General features: G+C 55.4%; 1 protein-coding gene across 1 annotated transcript in view; it reads left to right on the top strand.

The window, feature by feature from the left end:
- Positions 1-13,821, top strand: part of LOC105700755 — a 29,984-nt gene extending 16,163 nt beyond the window's left edge. The window contains exons 3-7 of the mRNA XM_023434333.1: positions 8,458-8,643; positions 12,334-12,523; positions 13,103-13,389; positions 13,446-13,770; positions 13,817-13,821. Of these exons, the coding sequence (XP_023290101.1) occupies positions 8,458-8,643; positions 12,334-12,523; positions 13,103-13,389; positions 13,446-13,770; positions 13,817-13,821 (993 nt within the window). The remainder of the gene's footprint in view (positions 1-8,457; positions 8,644-12,333; positions 12,524-13,102; positions 13,390-13,445; positions 13,771-13,816) is intronic.
- The last annotated feature ends 8,408 nt before the right edge of the window (positions 13,822-22,229 follow it).

Genomic DNA, 22,229 nt, shown 5'->3' on the forward strand with positions numbered 1-22,229 from the left:
TCTTTTAAGGGGATTAGGAAATAAGTGGAAATCGATGTTACGGTCAGCCGGGTTCGATGGATAGGGAGGAATAGGCAGGAAAAAGGGGACGGATTCGGGACGCGCCATTTTCCCGCTCGACTCCATGGGACCTCGGTAACTATGGCGAGCACGGCGCGACGTTTAAATTATTAATGCCTCGACCTCGTACCCTCGTGCAAAATATATCCCGGGAGACCCGGACGCGTCCAGGAACCCTCAGGAACCGCCTGACCCGGTTCGGATCCCGGGATCGAATCGAGGACTCATCCGAAAAATCCAACCCCCTGGACCGGGAAAATCCCAATCGACATTGGGACAATTCAATTCGATTAGGCAAACAGCGATCGATTTTGCGGAGACTGCTCGATAGAGGCAGAAGGAGACAGCCCGTGGCGTGGCGAAGTGTCGTAAAATGGGACGGGAGGAAAGACGTCCCGAGGGAAAGCAGGTCGAGGCGATCCTTGGCTGGGTTAGGCAGGGGTCCATCTCTCGGGATGGTCCTCGGGGTTCCTTTTTCTCCTGGCCAGGTTACGTGGAAACCGCTTCTTCTGTGCCGCTTGGTGCGCCCCGCGGCGGCAGAAATGCCGGTCATTAGCGTCGTCGTATTTGCAACTTAATCCCCGCTTTTTACGACGGCTGGATCTGAATGCGAGCTGGATGGTGGCTCCAGAGATTCCAAACTCCCGGGACCCTTAAAGTGGAGAGGCGAGTCGAGCTTTTCGTCTTTAGAACTCTACCTCGTGGCGGGACCAAAATGGCGGTCCTGGTGCTGCAATAAATATATATTAAAATTCCTATATATATTTTTTTATCAGGATTTTTTTTCACGATATCACGAATTTTAATAACGCACTTTGAAAAGTGGAATACGTCAATTTTCGAGGCCCCGGCGTCGGGACGTCATCGATCGGCTTGGACTTTTAATAATTATTCTGGGTAAGTTTGACGATCTAACGAATTTTTTATCAGGCTAGGTAGTGTTTCATTGAGCTCTAGCGAAAGTTCTTGCTGACCTTAGACTACTGCCGGCTTTCTAATCTCCAAACACCGGAACGCCGGGAACGACTTTCCGTTTCGTTAGAATGCCGGCACTAACGTCCCGTAACGGCGTTAGACGTCGAGTCATGGTCAAGGCCACCTCTAACGGGTCATGGTCGGTCGACGAACTGAGGGAAAGGGGAATTGCGAGACACCTTCTTCCTCTTTCCATGGTTGGAGGGAGCCTTTTTAAAGGGAGTTACTAAAGGGCAGTCCGCGTCCGAAATTCAGGAAAACGGTTCAAAACCGAGTCATAGTCTCGGCGATCCTCCCCAGGATTTTAGGGAATTTCGGTCCTCGGGATATATCGAGGGAGGGGAAACTGGAATTAATTTCCCATTCAATGTTGGATTCTCGGGAGGGAACGGAAATGCATAATTTGGGACGCGATTCGTTCCTAAGGACGTTACAAATGGTCCCCCGGGCGAATATACTCGGGTTCCCGAGAAAGGGGAAACTGGGTCGGTCGAATGCGTTTTCTCTATCAATATTATCCCCGAGTGATCGATAAATGGTCCTTTGGAGGGCGGAAGGGTGAGAGCGAGAAGCTGCATAAATATTCAGGGGCGCGCCTCCCTTTTTCCGTTCCGAGTTCCGGGAGGAGAAAACCGCTTCTTCTCCGAGGGGGTTGAAGTCCCAGGGGGAGGGAATCTTGCTGTCTCGACGTACCCTAATTAAATGGCCGGATGACATCCCGCTAAATAAACGACTTCCTACGAGCGGATCCAAAACCGCGGCTTTTTTACCCGCTGCTCCGTTTTTCGCCGATTCCGCGGGTCCGAATTAAATTTGCCTAAATTTGCAATCCCCCGTCTTCGAGGCGGCTTCGGACTTTGAGCGGGTACGAAGATTCTCTCGAGGTCTGGAAAGACGGAAATAGGGGGAAGAAACCGACATCCGGAGCGGACATAAGTATGTAAAGCACACCGGCGATATTATCCATGCAAACCGGTACTTGCGGTCTCGTTCCAGGGAATTTAATCGAGGTCAAAAGTCGCGGATCCTTTTCCAGCTTCCGCGTGCGTTTGCATACGTCACGTCGAAAGGCCGAAGTTCCAGCCTCCAAACATCTCCTCGTGCGGAACGTCGATAATTGATTCAGTGAGCGCGCCAGGGCTTCCGCGAAATTCAGAGCCCCCAGGAAGGATTTTTTCCCGGGGAAGTAGACGTTCCCAGGTTTGCCGGAAAATTCACAGATACTCCCCAGGGTTCCCTACATCCCGAGGTATTTTTTATCCGGGCGTCCGGTGCCGCGGAGTAAGCGGAAAAAATATCCAAATTGCGCCGCCGGGGCGGAAAGGGCGCGTCGTCGCGGGGGCGTTTTAATTAAACGCCGCTTCCCTTCCGCAGGGTCCCGGGGGCGGACAAACGGAAAGCGAGGAGCGCGGCGATCGCTGTGAAATTTAATTTCAAAAACCCCGGACACCCTCCCTGGGAAATTCCTTACGTATCGGGGTCCCTCCGCGTCCGGTCCGCAGTTCCGGCTTCCCCGGTTTCCGCTTCGCGGCCTACGGAATTAATGCGCTCTCGAGGACGCCCCGGAGAACGGTACAACGGAGATAAGTGCTTTTGTCCTTGCCGCGAGGATTATTCCGCGTAAACGAGAGGAGGCCAGTCGGAAGAACTTAATGTGCCCGCCTTGGAAAAATGGGAGGCGGGAAACGCGGCGGTGAATCCGCGACGGAGAAAGGCCGAATTAGAGAGGCCGGGAATTTAATTCAATGCAAATGCGGAGGCACACATACGGAGTATTATTGAGGGTCTCTTCGTCTCTTGAGCGAGAGGAATCAAAAGGGGCGTTTATAGTTATTCCCAGCATCCCTCGTGAAAGGGTCCCGGAAGGGATGGAGAAAGAAACGGAAGAAAAGGTAAAGAACACCGGGTGGAGGAATGAAATTTAAGGAGGAAGGGTGCAGGTCCCTCGGATCTCGCGGGGGGTGAAAAAGGGGAAAAAAAGGAAATGGGAAATGAATCCGGGTCGCGTCACGAGGGAGGCGCTTTCAGAGGCGAGCTTTTTCGCGAAGGGCACCGCTCGACCTTTTCCCCACCTCCGACCTTCGCCCTTGGAGCTTATTCCGGGGAAGTTTTACGCTTTTGAACTCGCAAAGTTCGAAAACTCGGCCGGAAACTGCCGACGTGCGTGTTCCTCGGTAGCGAGAAAGTTGGCCAATTTTTTTTCGGATCAAGTCAAATAGGCTCTTAGCCCGTGATAAGGACGATTAAGATAACGTGGCCCAGCGCGATGCAGCTGTTCCAGCCTCGTCGAGGTAGTGTAAATCTATACCGCCGTATCGAGTATCGAATTACGATCGCTATCGAGGACGAGGCGATGGTTTCGGGCCGATACGCGACCTCGCGGGGACGCGATCGGGAGATCCGAGGAACCGATTGGCAGCTCGAGCGGGCGATCATCGATTTTCGATTTGGCGAGACTCGAGATCGCGGGGAAGAAAAAAAAGAAAAGAAAAGGAACGAGAGAAGGGGCGAGAAGAAACTCGGCCCGCTGCGCGGAATCCAGTTTCTGGAGCTCGAAGGTCGCCGAACGAAAGGAGAAAAAGCGCTTTGCATCTCTCCCGATCTTGCGTCACACGGTCATCTCTATGCATTCCGAAGAACGCGACTTACGTAAGGAGCATCATCCCGAAAAATCACGGTGGAAATATTTTACGGATGAAAAAAAAAAATGCAAGCCCGAAGATCGAATTTGGTCACCGCTGAGATCTGGCTCCGTTGGGAGGACCAACGTTTAGGAAGCTGGAGACCTGGGTTAAAAAACGTTTCCAAACCATTTTATCGTTGGGAAATTTCGTCACGTCTCTGGGAAAGAAGAGGAAAAAAAATTCTCGAAGCGAAAGCAAGAGGACTGGAGACAAAGGGTGGAGGCGCCCATTGGCTGGCATCTCGAGGAGGGCGGTCGGTTTCCAGGTTAATTGTCGCGTCGCACCTGCTGGTGGCGTCACAGGTGCAGGTCGCCTCTTGGTCCTGCGGTCCACCTCGCGTGCATAGGGCTGCATCGCGTGCATCGTCCATTTTAGGGGCCTGCGTGCACTTCTCGGCGAGAAGTTGCGGAGTTTCGCCAGGAACGTGGGAAACGAGGACCCGACCGACGTCGGAATCTGGTGGAAGACTGGAACGTCATCCGGAAGTGGTTCGCGCACGGACCTTGGATTAAGTAACAAGAATGGATCCAGAAGGAAGCCATTTCCCCTTGGCAGCTCGCCCGTAAACGGGTCCGATATCATTTTATCCTCGAGGATCTCCCAGCGATCCGCCTAGAAACAAACGCCAAGGACATCGGCCGAAAATCGCTGACCGTCTGCGAACTCTAACGGTGTTAGAACCGCGGATGCGAGGACTCGCTCGAAGGACGAAGTCAACGACCGGCGTCGACGTCGGTGAGCGTCGGTTTAAGGAGGAGGTAGTTGGAGCGTCGAATCGAGTAAGCGAATCGGCCCAGATCGAAAGCCGAGTGGTCGAATCGCCGTCGAAACTCGCGGAACTCCAATCCAAGGAGGGCACCGACCATGAAAGAGGTCCTTCGAAGGTCCCACCCAGGAGGACCTCCGGACGTCGGGATAGGAGGAGGGTGTCTAATGGAGAAAAAGCCAATATTTGGACGGGTCGGCGCCGTGGGAGTCCTTTTTTCTCCTTTTCTGCCCGATGGAGGGGCTGGTGGCCTTCTGGTGTCGTCAACCCAGGTCTCCGGGCGATCCGGTCTAACTATTCCGGCAGGCTCTATGTCTGGACTCGTAATTGTATTCCAAACGCATTGCCGACAGACTTCCGTCTAGACCAGCCTTGAACCAACAGCCAGGAGAGACGCCGAGCGTCCTCGTAAAGGACCCCGGCACCCTCGAGGCTCTCGAGGACCCTGGGGGTCCGATTCGTCCCCAGGAAAGGTGGAGTTCCGCCGGAAACAGAGGAGGAAGAGCCTGGGAAAGGGAAAGATGGAGTCGTCCTGGAAAAAGCGAAGAACCGGGTATTAAATGAAAAGCCTGCTTCCAGAGATGAAGAGAGGAGATTCGATCGACGTCGACCGTCGAGGCGACTAATCGAGTTCGACCTGGATCCTTCCGGTATCCCGGGGAGCATTCTGGTACCCTGAGAGGGGAGGTCCTTGAATTTTCATCCACGTTCTTTGGATCTCCCTCCTGGGAGGAAATTCATGGAGGACCTTCGGGAACTCTTCGGGACTGGCCAAAGGACTCGATTTTTGGGGCGCCCCAGGATCTCGGGGGAAACCTAGGGATCTTCTGGATTTCGAATCCCGGGTCGACAGGAAACGGCGCAGACGCCTTTCCTCGGATTACCGCGATAGTTTAATTCCGATACGCGGTGTTTGCAGACCTGCATGTGCACACACTCTCTAGAGCAAACGCGAGCTCGTGTGCGCACTTGAGAGCACAGAGACCTGGTGGGGGCCCAAGGCGACGGGCGAGTGTGTAAATAAACTTTATCGAGACGTTGCAAAACATCATTACCCGTAATGCGGATTACCCGGCTGTCCGTCCGAGATCGAGTTGGCTGCTGGCTGGGAGCTTTCTCGAGACTCTCTCTTCGCTCTTCTCTTCGTTATTTCGACTAGCCGAAGTCTGAAAGCTCCAATTTAGTGGATTACTGGTTTTCCAACGACGACGACGTCCATGTATTTTATTTATTCGTACATATCGAGAGGCCAAGCGATCGACCCCGTCTTCCTCTGTCGCGTCGTCGAGCGGAATTAGAAATTAAACATGGCGGCCAGAAATTTGCCGTACCCGTGGTTAAGGCACGCGGTATATTTTCCGTTCTCTTTGCGGAGTAGACCTTGTCTATGGCGGATTTTGCGAGCCCGGGCTCATGTTTTCGCAAATGAACCCACACTCTGGACTCCTCGAGGTAGCCGGCGGTGCACGTCCGTCAAATTCGCAGCCGAAAGCCAAGCGGAGGTGCGCCGGTGTTCGGGCTCGTATACACCAGAGGTGAAAGGCCCGGAATATGGGACAGGCAGAACTCGTCTCTACGTGGGATCGCCATCGGTGGGCCGGCCCGAAAGAACGGACGATCCTAGTCGATCCCTTTACGGAAGGCATACGGTTACCGTCTCCGATCGACTCCTGGAGCGAGCTGGTCGGATCGGTGCCTGCGGTAGCCCTTGAGATGGGAAAAATCCTGGGGCAGCGAAATGGACCGGAGAGGGTGGAGTTACCCCGTCCAGGGACGGAAACGATGCACCAGGACGACGTCGGAGGCAATCCATTACCCCGGTCGATTGATTCGGGAACCCAGGTGGTCGATGGTCCCCGGGGACCGCGTTATGGATGCGGAGGTTCGAATGGACCCATTAGGATCCGCTTTGGCGGGCACGATCCGGGAACGAGGTTCCCAGATATCACGAACATATCCGGAGGAGCCCAAAGAGGCGGATGCCCGAGTCCTCTTGAGGTCGAGGAACCGGAAGGGAATCCATTCGGCCATTTTTGGGAAGCGCCGCACCCACGATCTCCTCGGAAGGAAAGCCAGAGTTTGCCAGTCGAGGTTTACTCCTTTCGGTCCAGGCATGCAAACCTCCTCGACGTACGACCAGACCCTGTCCGGTGCCAAAGGTTGGCGACCCTGACCCCGGGTTCGTTGATCCTCGAATTCTTCTCCTGGCACCTCCGCCGGGTAGATCGACCCACCTACTCGGCCCCGCCATCTTGGATCGCTGCATTTCTCGCCGATGAGAAGCTGCGACCTCCTGGGAACAAAGGAAGCTGAAAAAAGCCGGGTCACTGGGTGGCACGTCGCACCGTCTAGGAAGGCATAGATCGGCATAGAATTTGCTTTCCGTCTCGTCCGAGGCGTTCTAACGCTCGTTTGGTCCTAACCGGACAACCCGGGCCACCTTGACCCTGGCTCGGCGTTAGTCTGGCTAACGTCTCGCCTAGAGCCGACTTCGTAATGGACGACCGTGGAGCCTCTCTTCGGGCTTAATTTATACGCCGACCGGTCAGGGCCGTTGCGCAATCCCGTAGACACGCGACGTTGCGTAGAATTCGCCGTTACACGCGGCGATCCCTGGGCGAAAAAAATAAGAGGAGGCCCCACCCAGGTGGAGCTATTTCTGACCGCGTCCTCGCTTTCGGAGGCGCTTCCTACGTCGATAATTAAACCCGTTCCCCGCGCCAATTACCGACATCCCATGGTGTCCCGAAAACCAGGGCTCGAGTTTCCAGGACCCGGAACTCCAGGATTCCCTTGGGGTCCTGTGAGCTGGAAACTCCCTTGATTTCGCCGGCTCGAAAACGAGTCCAGTTTTCGGCTAGGAAGCGGTCTCGAAAAATGGACCCCTCCTCTCTCGAATTTTCAAAACTACCGCTATTGCTCCTCGAACTACATTCTAGTCCGTCCTAACCGGGAACGTCTGCCGTGCGATTAACGCGCCGACTGGTTTGCCGGAGTGTGTGGGCCACCGCACACGTATGCAAATTCCTGCTCGAAACCAAGGCTGCGTGCCCGTCGAATAGAAAGCAGAGTCGGGGATGGGTCTGGAAGTCGTGGGATATCAATTTATATGGGACGCTAATTTATCGCCGAAGAAGTACTCGAAGAGAGCCCAAGGATGGAGGAATTAGGCTCGTCGTTAGGGATTATGGAAACTTTGCAAGGGCTTCGAGGAGGGAATTTAAGGAGCCGGAGGAGACGAATCTAAGCCTAAAGACCAGACAGTCGATGACCTCGAGTCAAGAGGCCGGGCATCCACTTTGGATTACATCATGGCCGTCCGGTTCTCGATTCGGGCCGGACTAGCCTCGGAAGGCCTTAAGAAAGGAGGCTCAAAATGGCGAACCAGGAAGGAAGGCTCCTTAATCGGGCGCGATCGTTGCGTCCTGTAACCCTCGAGGTCCTGGGAGGGACCTAAGAGAGGTCTCCTATTTTTCCCAGATTTTTCGCCCGGTACCAATTACGGACAGGACGAATTTTCCTGGACAGCGGGGGGAATTAATTCCTCGCTTAAATCTTCCTCGTTGCCTGTGGTTTATGTCTCCTTAATGGCGTAACAAAGACTGCAAGTTGTCGCGATAACGCTGCAGAGTCCCACCGCTTGCGTCGGCCGTAACTCTGGGACAAGCTCCTCCGTTAACGAGCGTTCCACCCTTTTCCTGGGTTTCCTAAACGGTCGCAATAACGCTGTGCGTCGGTTCCCCTGATGGACGGATGTATGATTGCATGCGCGATAAGTTGGGAGATGAATCCCCAAGGTAGAAGTCCTGGCGAGGATCTCCAAGGATGCGCGACCTGCGCATCGAGCCATCGAGGGTTGTCGTTGGATCCTGCCGGGTGATGTCTAGTTCCGAGACCAAACCTTGATTATTAATTAATAACGCAGGTTATTAATTAATAATGAGAATCTCACGAGAACCATCTTGGTTTCAGCTGGTGAACGGCATCGACGGGCCCAGGTACATCTGCGAGATGGAGGTGATGGAAGAAGCCGCTCTGAACGGGAACGACCAGGAATTTGCATCCCCAGGGAACCAGGCGAGCAAGAACGCCAACGGCAACATCATCACCCTGACCCTGAAGAACAACCACCTCATCGTGGAGACCGAAGAGCGAGCCGTGAGTATGGACAACCTCGGGGATAATTTCAGGGAGGGTGGTTCCCCTCATCCTGGGTCAAGAAGGTAACTAAGGGTCGGTAATCTCGGTCGTCTACCTTGAGGAAGAACCCCCGACACCCTGAACAGTGCCCCTTAACATCGGCTCTGGGGGCTACCAGAGGTTCTAGAGGTTCGCAGAGGTTCCTAGAGGTTTCTACAGGTTCCAGAGGTTTTCAAGACTCCTCCACTCCCACGTTTCCGCCCGGAGCCAATAATGCCGCTTAATGGATATCGATGGCGCTTCTTTCCCCTCGTTATTTGCCGCCCTGGGGGGTCGCCTCTCGCGGAAGTGGAGAACTATCGGAAATATCGCGAGGAACTTTTGTCGGTGCTCGATAGCCGTAAACACCTTCCGGAAGCGCTCGGCCGGAAGTGGCCTCGAAGTTGGCCGATACGTCGCTGCAGGGAGTTCAATCGGTATCGTAACAAAAGGAGGTGGAGGCAGGGGATCCAGGACGCCCGGGAGACGGTCGTCGAGATAGGTTTCCAGGGATAGCCTTGCGCCGCAAGTAGGACGTTGGTGGGATGTCGCGAGTAAGGTTGAGGTGAACGTGGCTGGCGAAATTGCCTGGTAACCTCCGACCTTACGGCGTCGGATGAACTTCGGTAATTGGCAGCGTGTCCCGAATCTTGTCAAAGGTGCCCGAAGCCAGGTCGAGCGAATTCAAGGGCATTGTTGTCCCCTAATTCGCCACCTGGGAGTTCGTCACCGACCCTGGTCCCTCGTGGCTATTCCTTTTCCATGGATGACCTCCTGGATGTGCAGGGAATTATTGGCGATCAGTACCCGAGACGTCGAGTTTCGAGGAAGGTCAGGGTTTCCCGGAGGAAGCGAATCGATAGGGCGTCGCAATCAGCCCCCATTTGCATAGGGATCGCTTCTCGACGTCACGGTTGCAGGGGTGCACTTTGGGGCTGCATTTTGGGGGATGCACCCGCGAACGAGCGGGCCAACCCACGAACGAGGTGGCTCTACGCGTCTCGGTTGTCCTGGCAAATTGTTCCGGCAAATTCGGAGGTAAATTCTCAGCATCCCAAGAGGTTCTCCTCTCTTCCCGACTTACTGCCGAGAGTTCGGACAAAAGCCGCTCGAGGCCCTGGAAAGTCAGCCGGTGGACTTCAAAGTCCATTTACAACCCAGCGACTTGGCTCCCAAAGGTCGGATTCTCTCATTCGATATTTATCCCACGGACGACGTATCGGGGTGGGTCGCCCTTTGACGCGGAGGAAGCCATCGGCTCCTTTTTCCGGGTCGACTTCAGGGGGTGGGTTCTCAAGGGCGGATCGAATGGCACCTGAAGGGTGGAGTGAATTTCCGGGTCACCCCAAGAACTCCCGGAGGGTAGTTCCGCGTCATCCCGCAGGATTCGACTTTTTTCGGACTTATCTGGAATTTATCTGGAATTTATCTCGCTTCTCGATACCCAGCCCCAGAAATCCTAAAATTCCGGTAGAGGAAAAATTTCTCCAAGCCGGAAAATTTCTTTTCAGCCGTGCAGGATTCCTTTCGAGCTATCCTGCAGGATCCCGTGTTCCCGTCTACCCAGGGCCTTACCCCGGGTTCCTTCCTCCGGGATGCCTCGCACAAAGCCCTGGCCGGCTATCGCACAATGAAAGGGCGTGGATCGGGGGTGGGGCGAGTGCCCCCGGGGGCGAGGGGAGAAGCTCGCTTTTCCCCGATCAATTGGGGCGGAAGAGGGTGGCAACCCTGTTGCCCGGTTGCCCCGCAATTAACTGGCCGACACTCGACGTTCGACGAGCACCCCCGGACGTTCCTCCGACTCCTTCGAATCCTCCCCCAGGACGAGGGATTCTTCGCCCCCTCCCACAAGAGGGGTTTCAGGGTGAGCGCCGTTCCATCTGTCGTGGATTAATCTCAAAAAAAAAAAAAGACGTGAAACAAGAAAAACAGAAAAAAGGAAAATCCCAGGGGTTCCTCCCCTCTTTTCCACCCCCAGGGCAAAGGGGAACCTCCCCCTGTGTGTGCGCAAGAGGATTACGCTACTTTTCAAGGAAGTCACCGGGTCTCCTGAAACGAGAAACGTCGGACGAGGGATGGGGGAGATGCACCCTGGACGTCGGGAAATATCGGAAAAACGGGAGGGGACGGCAAAGGGAGAACCAAGGAGTCGACGAAGTGCAATAAACCTTCCCATTCCGTCTCGAATCCGTACATGGCGTCGTGTTTCCGGGGGCGAATCCCCCCGGACGGGGGAAATTGTCTCCAGCGAGTAATCGCCGAATCAGTCGCGAGGACGTTTCGGAATTCATCCCTTCGAGCGAGAAGGAGTAAGTAAGCGTGGGAGATGAGGGAAGAGGGAGAAAAGGATGAAACCGAGAGGGTAGTCGGGTTGCAGGGGGAGGATGCATTTCTTGGCCGTGACCGATGCATCCAAGAATGGGGAGAGGATGTCACCGTGGGTATGGGTTTTGGGTCGCGGTCCAGGAAAATGTTGGGCAACGGGTCGTCCTTTTCCTTCCGGCTTCCTGTCGGTCGATGTAGAGAGGTCCTTTGCGTCGTCGACGCCCGTCGACGTTAAAGCCCGTTCGTGGCTTGGCGACGTATCGACGGGTGCCATTCTCGATCCCATGGACCACCGTGCCCATGCCCATGACTAATTGCACGTAAAAGACTAATTGCGTCGCACTGCGGCACTCGTCGCGACATGGCGGCTATCGACGATCGATGTCCTGAGGAGGAAGGACCCGAAGAGCAGGTTCTTGCCCTGGATTTTGCTTCGGACCAACTCCCGGCAAGCTGGGGATGCAATATGAGAGTGCACAGGATGCACCGGGCGATGTTACGTAACGTTGGCCAGGAAGGATCCTGCCGGATCCTGGGGGTGAAAACGGGGTTACGGGGAGAGACGGGAGAGGAAAGGACGCACCCCACGTGCTGGGGCAAATCCGGGTTAGGAAGTAGCACGTCCTGGAGGCAGGAGGTGGAATCGCAACGTACTTCCGAGGGGGAGGGAAATCAGGGGACCCCGAGGGAAGAGGGGGAAGAACCGGGAGGAAGGGTTGAGCCGAGCACTCGGCGTCGCCATTCGTTCCACTTTAGAAATCCCGTCTTGAAATCTCTGCTGGAGGAATCCCCGGGTCTTGGGGGCATAATTGTGCCGCCTCCAGGAGCCGCCCCCAGGTCGCTAGAACCCTGTGATCCTTTTTTCAACCCCTGGATTCGTTTCTTCGAAACTTCCTCATTTAACCAGGGCGCGATAAAGCCTCCCGGAGTCCAATTCCGGTCCCGGGTGACCCGGCCAATTTTTCTGGAACGTCCACCTTTCTTCTGGAGTTCCGGGGGCATTATAGACCGCAGACTCCGATATCGACGTGCCTCTCGACGAACCACCCCCGCGCCTACGGGAACCCTTAATGCGTCCATCGTTAACCTACATGCTCATCGGCGCTTTCAGCGGATAGAGGATATCTCACGCTCCCGCGGTTTTACACGGCGACGGGAGCCATTGCTCGCCGCAAATGTGGCAGTCCTGGCAGAAAATTTCGAGCTTCACGCCTTGCCAGGTTGAGCTTTCCTTAAAACGTCGTCCTCTTCTCTGTGGGTGGTAGAAGTCCACCCTGCCCGGCCAAAGAGTCGAAACCCAGGGTCGACGAGGGTCATGGACCATGATTTTTCTCCTGCTTCCAGGTCACAGCGGAGCAGTCGAAGACCCAGAAATTCGAGGACAACGGGTGCTCCTTCGTGGTGGAGGTACCTCCAGGGTACCAGAGCGACGACACCGACGCCAACAAAGGATCCAGTGACGACGTGGTCGGCGAGGTTACCGACCAGCGAGCACTGGTCCATCGAGAGGAGATTCCCGAGGATCGATCTTCCGGTAACTTGAATTGCCGGAAAGGAGCGACGTCGACGGTGACGAGTCCTGGTTCCATATGCTGGAGGGATGGCTGGGGTTCCTGGGTTCCTGGGTCCTTGGGCGTGGGGGGTTTCCATTGATAGAGAAATCAGGGCCAGTCTTGACTCGGTTCGCAATTTCGAGTTGGTCGTCGGTGTTCGAATGGTTCCGCAAACCCGCGACCCGGTTACAGCCTCGACAGGGACGGTCAACCCTGGCGAAGCGACGACCACCGGCTGACCCCCGCGGGGTGGATGTTCGTGTCGCCCCTGTCGTTCTATAATTACACCCTGTCGATATTCCCCGGTAAACTTTCCTACAATGCCGGTGCCCCCAGGTTCCGTTGCACCCGTGAGCAAAAATGAGCATGCCAAGCATGAATCTGGACCAACCGGGTCCAGCATCCTTGCTCGAAAATGGGATTGCTCATTTTTGCCCCAGAGTCCATGACTGGCCATCGGCTCGAAGTGGCTCCAGGTGGCTCGGAAAGGGAGAGCCAATTATCTGTCGTAAAAAAATCGTCAGGTGACTCTGGGTCAGGACACTGGGTGGATGTTGCAGGGTTCGAGAACGCGAAGCTCTTCGGCAGCACCAACACCGGCCTCTCCCAGTCGGACCTCTCGATATTCAGCGAATATTCCACCAACCCCAGCTACCGGTACGGTAATCAGCTGGAGTACAACGCCGGTCACTTTGGGTACCCGGTGTACGAAGGGTACGACTCGGACTCCTCCAGGAGGCTGGAGGGTGGCTCAAAGTGGGTGGAGTTCGACAAGTCGCCGGACACGGAGAAGACGCTGCTGAACGAGTCCAAGTCGTCGAGCATCGAGAGGGAGGCCAGCGAGAGCGTAAGTCAGAGGTGGGGGAATCTAAGGGCACCCTGAAGAGTGGAATTTTCTCGCAGTTTTCCAGCCCGGAGAGGAGGACCCACGAAGGGTACTCCCAGGGCTCGGGGTCCTCGGAGCAGCCGGACTCGACGGACGCCAGTAATTCGACGGACACCGTCAGGTCCAACCCGAACCTGCAGGTGAACGGCACCACGCCGAACAAGCTGGAGGGAATGGAACGGAAGAGCCTGTCCAGCGAGGAGAAGGTCGAGGGCACCAAGCCCGTGGTAACCGGGGTTCTATCGAAGGACGAGGTCGTGCAGGAGGAGGAGGCCAGGAAGAAGCTGGGCAACGGGGTCCTGACGGCAGAGGAGAAGATCAGAGACCAGAAGCCCGAGGCCAGCGCTTTTGTGCCCAGCCACAAGAGGACCGGCAGCATCCCTCCCAGACTGATAGAGGAGACTCTGGAGTCCGAGAGGAAGAGGCCTCTGGACATCTACTGCCAGATCCGCACCAGCACCAAGAGCATCCTTCCGGGTCTGAGTCCCAAGTTCGAGCTCCTCCAAAACGAGGTCAGCCCTATCGAGGAGAGGGAGAGTTAATCCGAAGGACTCCCTCGGGTGCTGCTCGTGCTCCACGTAACGTAAGTGTGGTTTTCGATGCAAATCCTCTCCCTTTACGAGACGTACCGGGAATTTCCTCCTGTTCCAGTTACTCGTCCTGGATGGAGGCGCCCATGGCCTGGAGAATTTGGCAGACCCCTGACGAAGGCGATGGGAAGTGGTCCGCTGGACTTGAAAAGTGCCCCGGACGAGGGATCACCTTCTGGACGAAGGACCAGGAAATGGGAAGGAGATGCAAAGCCAGGACGTGTTCCTGGATTTTTCCTCAAGGGAAGGGAGGGCAAGAAGACGCGGCTCGGGCGGGATGAGCCGGAGGAACGTTTGTTGAGATACTTTTTCATTTTTTTTCTCCTAGCCAGGAAGGCTCCCGGCTGAAGTCGGAATCGGACCCTTAACGAGTCGGGTCGATTAATCAACGGACTCGTCCTGCCTTCGAGGACTCGCTCCTCGGGACTTTCGAGGAAGAAAAGGACCGTAGGAAAAATTATCGCCGATGAAGGAGCTATCGATTTACCGGTAGCTCCATCGATGCTTCCACGATCGTTGGGTTCCTCGGCTGATTTCCAGGATCAGCTATTTCGCAAAGGACTTCGTCCCGTGGACGTGCACGTGGAATTTAAAAAATTCCCGCGCTGAGGAGACGATGTCCTGCAAAAGATCAACCGGTCGCACCTTTGGGCACGTTATTCTCCGACAATACTCTCTGGAGTGGAGATTTCCTGATTACCTCCTAGGCAGTCGGTCCAGGACCAGGACTCGTTTCTGGGGATCGGACTTCCTGAAGGACCCACGTCGGCATTAACGAGCATCGATATCGATAGGCATTAAGATCCTAGGAGCAGTCGGGGCGACGTTAGTTAGGCGATAGCGAGATGTGGATTCTAGTGCCAGAATTAGGTCCCCTAATTTCAGGAATCGGCTCGATGGCTCTAAACCTCGAAGATCCGATCTTTTCCAGGTCCGTCGTCATCGACCCGAGTCCTGGGGGTGGTTTCTACGTATAATTAGCCGCGTTATCGACGTTTTCAGATTTTATATCGCTTGAGCATCGGTGCCGACGAGGATAATCGTCGACGGGATTGACGTAGGGGGATTTGTTTAACGCGAGCCGCGAATAATGTCGAGCCAATTCGTCGAGGTGTCGATCGCGAGTCGTTCGTCATTCCAGAATCGGGGGATAACGAACGGCGAGCGATTTGTCACGGGGAATGCGACTCTCCGCGAATGGGAACCGTAAAATAGTCAACTTGTGGGGTAGGTCGGGCACGGCCCATTGTTACGGGGTGGGGGTTGGGAAGGGCAAGGGGCTGGTGATGAATTGCTTTTTGGAGAGCCTTTTCGAGGGCGAGCCTCCTGGATTTGCCGATTCCCCGATTTCCGCGTAGGCGGAAACGCTACGTGGAGATCTCGGCGAGGGTGGGGTTTTCCTGAGGGTCTCCCAGAGATTTCCACTTCCGGCCGAGAGCGACCGCTTCCTGATCCTGTGCTCATAGTTTGGCAGTCGAGTCGTTAGAGTTAAGCGTGGCTATTATAGATTTTATATAAGAGCTAGGTGTCTAAACTTAATTCGACGAAACCATCCGAATTCCCTTTTTATCCCGGATTCCCTTACCGAACCGTCCTGCGATCTACTATTGACTCGAGTCGTGAGTCTCCGGGGCGATCGATCGATCGCACCCGCTTCGAGCGATCGATAAGAATAGCCTTTCTCAAAAAATAGGAAAGAAAAAAAAATAATAATATGGAAAAAAAAGAAGAAATCAAAAGTAGCGAAGATCCAAAATCCCTTCGATCGGTCGATCGAATCGTCCCTTTCGGACCGCGAAAAATTCGAGAGCGCGTACTTTTAACGTTAGACGAGCTTCGGTTCTTTTATAGGCCGGTTATGTGTCCTATCGATAATTTAATCAATAGGTATCTCGAATCGAGAGGGCCGCGAGGTGGGAGGAACGGAGTTCGGACCTTCGGCCTCGACGGACGTCGATCACGGGTCGATAGAAGTTCAATGCCGAGGCTCGATCGACCCCGACATTGACCCATTGGTTCGAATCGAAGTCGAGCCGGTGATCGATCGATTTTGAAATTCGCCGAGGCTCAACCTTGACCCGGCCGTTTCGGGCCTCGACTAGTGAGGATTAATTAATTATCGATTCCGCCAGGTTGCGTAAATCCCCGAACGGGCATATCGGGACTATTTTCACCGGGCACCGGCGAGGAGATTTTCAAGGATTTTTAAAACCACCTAGGTAATTGCCGACGTCACTTACTCGTAAGCTTTAGAGTACGCCTAGGGGTAGGATTAAGGACCCTAAGGGTCGACTTAAGTCTAAGTTAGGTGTCTAAGGGACGAGAGGTGTCGGGACGCCCTCGTCTCGATTCAGCCGTTCCATTGCGATCAATTACTGATAATCCGTAGGGCGTAAAGGGCGAGTCGAGCCCAGCTCTAGATCGGGAGAAGAAATCGGCGAGTCCCGGTTCTCCGGAGACAGAGACCCCGAAGAGACCCCGGAAACCAGGATCGGGTCCATCCTAGTCCTCGAGGACTTCCGGACGGCGCGAGACTCTTCCGGTCCCTTTAGTCGTGGTGCAACGACGAAGCCGAGTTTCATTTTGTACCTAGATATCTCACCGCGCGACCCTTCTTTCCCCGATTCATCGCAAAGCATCGTAGGTTATACGTGTCAATTTATTTTGCAAAATAAACGATCAAACGCTACCCCTCGTCGAGTTAATTCCCCCCTAGGAAAGGGTGGTTCCCGTGATAAGGGAAGATAAAAGCGACGACGACGAGGGGTGGAGGAACTTTCGTAAGGGGTGGGTTCAAAGCTACCCTCGAACGGTAAGGAAGGAAGCAACCCTCGGGGCTTACCCCTCGGTGGATATCTGGAGATAAAACGAGGCATCGACCACCGGAAACAACCCCTAACAGTCGGTGCCATCTGCCGGGGAATGGCGGTGGTTTCAACCCCTGGGGTTCCTCGGAGAGGCACTTCCATCCCTCGTCAGACAGGCGCCACCTACCCCATAGATTGCGAGGCCCGACCCGTCAACGAATTATGCATGCGCGTTTTTAATTCGGTAATCAATAGTAAAAACCACCCCCCGGGTGGGCCCCCTCCCGCGCCCGCGGACCACCCCTTTTGCCCAGCAACCGACCCTCGCACGCGTCCTGAAAAGGGTGCTGCTCCTGTCGCAGACTCCTGAGCGTCCCTCGTCTGGAAGCCTCCGGGACTTGGAAATTTTGTTCCCGGAGGTTTCTCCCGCGAATGGAGACATTTTAGCTTTTCTAGACAAGAGTCCGATCCGCCATCGAAATTCGGACCGGGGGAGAGGACGAGGACCAAGGGGCCCATGGGACCGAATTGCGCACCGCAAGTAATGACCGCTTATTAAACTCCGTCGCAAAAAGGGAACAGCTGCTCGAGGAGCAGGGCTCTGCCGTTATAAACTCTCGAAAGTCAACACCATGATTGGGACGGGGTATGTACACCGGCGAGTAATACCGGTTTTATCATTCCGCCGGGACGCTAATTTCCCTCTTCCTCTTGCAATTTGCGGCCCGAAATCGCCATGGAGACGCGGAATAAGCGACGCCGATCGGGGGACTCCATTTCGGGCCCTTCAATGGGGGGCGGGTTTTTCCCTCCCGAATTAGCCGCCACCCGGAAAAATCTCCCCACCCTCGAGGCGAGCATCGATTATTTCTTCCCCGGGAGCACTATGAGAATTGAATTATCAATCGTTTCATTAGCGCAGATTTAATTGTCCGGCCGTCGAATCGCGGGGCGGGGGGCGGGGAGGCCACCCTCCGGGGCGGCGGCGGCGTCGCGGTGCCAGCATACAGATACAACATTATGAAAACACGAATGTACTTTTAAATCAATACACCATCGCATTGTGAGCCGCCCGGAGGGGCGGCCGTCTCGCTCCCGACGAAACCGCCGCGGTTCGGCCGCGATTGGCCGCGACGCCGATCGACTCCCGTGACGTCCGCGAAAGGGCCTTTTTATCGGCGGGGGCTCGGGAAACGTCTAAACTGCGGATCTCTGTCGATTAAGGACCCGGATTAAGGGCTCGAAAGGGTGGAAGGAACTTCGGGGAGGAAACGTCCCTCTCCTCCCCAACCCCCTTTTTCACCCTAAAATGGTACTCGGTGCCAAAATCGCGCCGTCGTCTCCATTCCGGCCGTCATCCCCTACCCCGCTTCCGCTGCGGTTTCCCGGAGCGTCGGGGGTAAATAATTATCTCGAATAATTTCGCCCACCCTCTAAATATTGGCCCTTATTAATCCATCCACCCTGGTGGGGGGCGCATCGCATCAGGGGCCTTCAAATGGTCGGAGCGCTGATGCGTTTTCGAAAACGCGCTACCAGCCGAGCTGCGCATTCATTTCGAAATAATTCCTCCGCCGGTTCCTACTTTAATCTCTTTCCTCCCCGTGTTTTTCCGCAATTTCCCTTTTGACTCGATTCGCGCTCTCGGAAAATGCGGCCGCGGAGGACAAATGTCGCTCGTAAATCGCCGAGGGCAGGGTAGGGGGAAAGAGGGGTGGCGCCGATCGGTGGTTCAGCTTTCCCTGGAAAATCGGAGCTCAGAAATGATCACTTTTATATTTTCCTATTTTCCTTTCTTACCGAAATCTTACATGGGACTCCTCGCGGAAGGGGTGAATCCTCCCGGGGGTTGGAGGTCCGAGGGGGGGAAAAATCCGGAAGTGCATCCTGCTCATCTGAATCTGTAGAATAATCACGGTAGATAAGAGAACCGAGTAAAGAGGCCCTTCCGGAATCACCAATGAAACGCCGAATCGGGGGTGGCTTTCCCCAATTTGCCTCGGACTGCATGAGCGGCCTTATCGAGGGCGCTATCTCGGGGGTGGTTTGCCCCCGGTGGCTGATACGCTTTACCCCTGGCATGCACTCGCGGGTGGGTTCCCCTCCCCCCGGGTCCGGGTTTTCCGATACGCGTGCCACCCTCTAACCCTCGGCCTCCTCTTCGCCCCCCGAGGGGCACGCACCCTTGCGCCGCCCCCCTCGCTTCTCGGCGCGTTCTTACCCGAGGTCTTCCCCTCTCTCGTGTTTGTAAACGTATGCTCGTCCACCCCCCACCGACCTGACGTGGTCGGCCACCTGTATGCTTTAACCGCGGATTGAACCTCTACCTGTTACTCGGCGAGGGCTAGTCTCAGGCGACGATTGCAGTCTCTTCATCCATTTATGCATCGTCCACGGATTGCACTTTTCGCCCGGACACGGCAATTCCCTGAAATCGGGTGGTTTAGGTTGCTTTAGGTTAGGTTTCGTTTAGTTTAACTTAACTTTCGGTTAGTTTGTTGATTTAGGTCAGTTCAGATTAAATTAAATTGGTTTTCAAGGATGTTTAGGTTAACTCGTCGTGCCTAAACGGGGTCGAAAATGCATTCCTCCCTGCACCTGCGACGAAGGGGCGTCGAAAATCACCTGCAGACCCTCGGTCACGGTGCGGGCTGTTCGACGCGCGATAAATCATCCCTTAACGCGAGGCGGGAGCTAAAGGGCGCTCGGGGTCAGTGTTTTTCAGGGAAGGGTGTGTTCCAGGCCTGGAGGATCCGGAACGGAAGGGGATAGCGATGTTCCGTTCGGTGATGCGTCTTAATAACCTCGCCCTCGGGTGGGGTTGGGAATTTTAGTTGCATTCTTCCCGGGGAGGTGTCCTTTCTTCCTTTCGTCTGTTATCCGGGGACGTCTCGAAACCGCGAGAAAAAGGGGGAACCGTCGAGGGGGAGGGACCGCGAGAAGAGTCCTCTTGTTTCTCCGTCTCCGTGTCCAGGGCGCGGAGGGTGGCGCTTCCCCAGGCACGTGGTGGCACTATTGATTTTAATTTTAGTGAAAGGGGTGGAAAAATTAGAAGGGCGGCTGCGAGGGTGGCGCCGAACAGTTTCGCTTTCATTTCCCTCCGCCCGGGGCGCGGATAACGCGAGCGGGGGTGAGTTACCGGGGCTCGTGAAAAAGAGGAGAACAAACCACCCCCTCGGCCGTGTAAAACACAGTGCCGGCGGTGCGAGAGGCGTTCGCGTTTCAAAACCGGGCCTTTGCTCTCAGGCTCTGCCTTTGGCAACCCCCTTTATGCCCGCCGCGATAATTCGCATTGTCTTCCGCCCACCCCCTGTGCCCGGGGTGAGCCACCCTTAGCGCGATGGCTTCGGTTCCGATGCCACCCTTCCTCCCAAGTTGAGGAACCTTCGCTTTCTTGCCCCCCCCCCCCGCGTCTCTCGTCCCATATCAGAGGGTGCCCCATGGACCCCGCGGTTCCTAGGGGTGGTTTGGGGGGTCGGGAAATTTTCTCCTATTTTAAAATTTCCAATTTCACATTTGAAACTCCAAATTCTAGACTGCACGAGTTAGGTCCACCTCTTGGGGAACCTAACGAGACTCGCATCCGATGCGCGGCATGTCGCTCCGAGTGGAGTGCGCTCGCGCACCCGATGCTCCTTTGTGCCGCCATAGATTAAAGGCCCGCGCTAATGGGACGTCAAAGGGAACCACTAACGAAGAAGGTAATGCGATATTTTTCTCCCGACGACGAGTCCTCCGAGCACCCTCCTCGCGCTCCCCTTTCGCGGACACTTTCGCCCCCCGGCGCCACCCCCCGGAGAACGGCCGCGCCGGTTTCGCGCCCCCGAGGCGGAACCGCGATCCGCGAAGAGGGGGGCCCCGATAAACACGCGGCCGCGGAAAATGGCCGACTTTTCCTAGAGAGGCCACCCCTCCCCCGGGGGCGGGATGCGAAATTAAATTTCGCACCCGGACGTCCCCGCGCGCCGTCGCTCAACGAGATGTTTTAATTGGAAATGTGTCAGTACCCCAGAGCCGATGGAGCGGACCTGGGGGAAGAGGTGGACAGGGCGAAGAACTCTTCCGATCTTCCCCCGGAATTTTTTTCTTCCCTGAATTTATCCGGATATTCATAGATGGTTATAATATTCTATTTTTTTTTTCTTTTTACCACCAGGATCGAGTGTTTCGACCAGGAGTCTCGGAAACTCCGAGATCGGCCGGAAGGGAAGAAAAGGGTTAGCGAAGACCGCGCCCCCTTCTGTAGGGGTTGAAAATAAATGCGTATTGCGCAGAATTAGTTGATTCAAACATAAAGGAGTGGGCCGAATGGCTAGGAAAGGGGCGCTAGGCGGGGGTGGGAAGCCGGGAAGGAGGAGCGCTCTCCTGGCTTCTCCTCTCTCCCACTCTTACTTCCACCCCTTTGAGAGGGAACGGCCGAGAGAGACGGAGCGCGCGTCTCGGGCCGCGCCAGACGAAGACGGACGGGGGGTGCGGAGGAGCGCGAGAGGCTGCCCGGGAAAAGAAATAATCTGCGAGCTGTATTGACGTTTCTAGTCTAACTCTGATTGAATTATGCATGAGCCAACCAGTGTTGCGCTAACGCGCGCTCCCCTCCCCCCGGGAGACGTCCAAGCTTCCTCTCCCCCCGGCCCCTTCTTCGCCCCTCGCGATCCGGAAGAGGAATTTTTGACGAGGCTCGATAAAAGGAAGTCGGGATCGCCGGAACTGGGAAAAGTCCCCGGAATAATTACCGATTGCCATTTTCCGAACCTCTCTCCCCTTCGTCGTCCATACATTACTCGGTATTTTCAGGACGGGGGTGGTTCCAAGGGATGTCACTGGGTTTTGGTCACTTGGGGTACCGGAAATGGGGTAAAATGGAATGGAGAAAAAAAATAGACGATCTGGGACTCGGGATTTAACGGGGAGCGGAAAGTGGAGCGCGACGCCACCCCTTCGTCCCGACGTAACCGAGGGGTCGACAGGGGGTGGTCGACGGACAGGGAAGGAACGTCTTCGTCGGGCCGATAATCGGTCGGCGTCTCTTTGATCCTCCGATTTCCTCCCCTCGTCTCTTCGAGGAGATCGCCGCTCAGGGGATGCACGCGAGTGCATCCCTGGAACAATCGCGGGGGGTGCGATAACGGGTAGGGTTCGTCCCAAGGGGTGACAAAGAGGTCCGGAAAAATGCGATCGGTAGAATCGGAGAAGAGGGTCGGTTGACCCCATCCCGGTCCTAAGAAAGGGTAATAATACCGATAACTGCAAGAAATCGACGTGAACGGGAGAAATCCTAAGGCGGCGTCCAGGAGAAGTCTGCAGAATCCAAGATGGCGGGCGACCAGGGAGGGTCGGAGGAATAAGGGCGCAATGGGAGTCATACATGACACGTGGGTCATGAAGACGTCCCGGAAGGATATCG

The sequence above is a fragment of the Orussus abietinus genome, unplaced genomic scaffold (genome assembly GCF_000612105.2).
Source record: "Orussus abietinus isolate OABI.00-Male unplaced genomic scaffold, Oabi_2.0 scaffold9, whole genome shotgun sequence".
NCBI lineage: Eukaryota > Metazoa > Arthropoda > Insecta > Hymenoptera > Orussidae > Orussus > Orussus abietinus.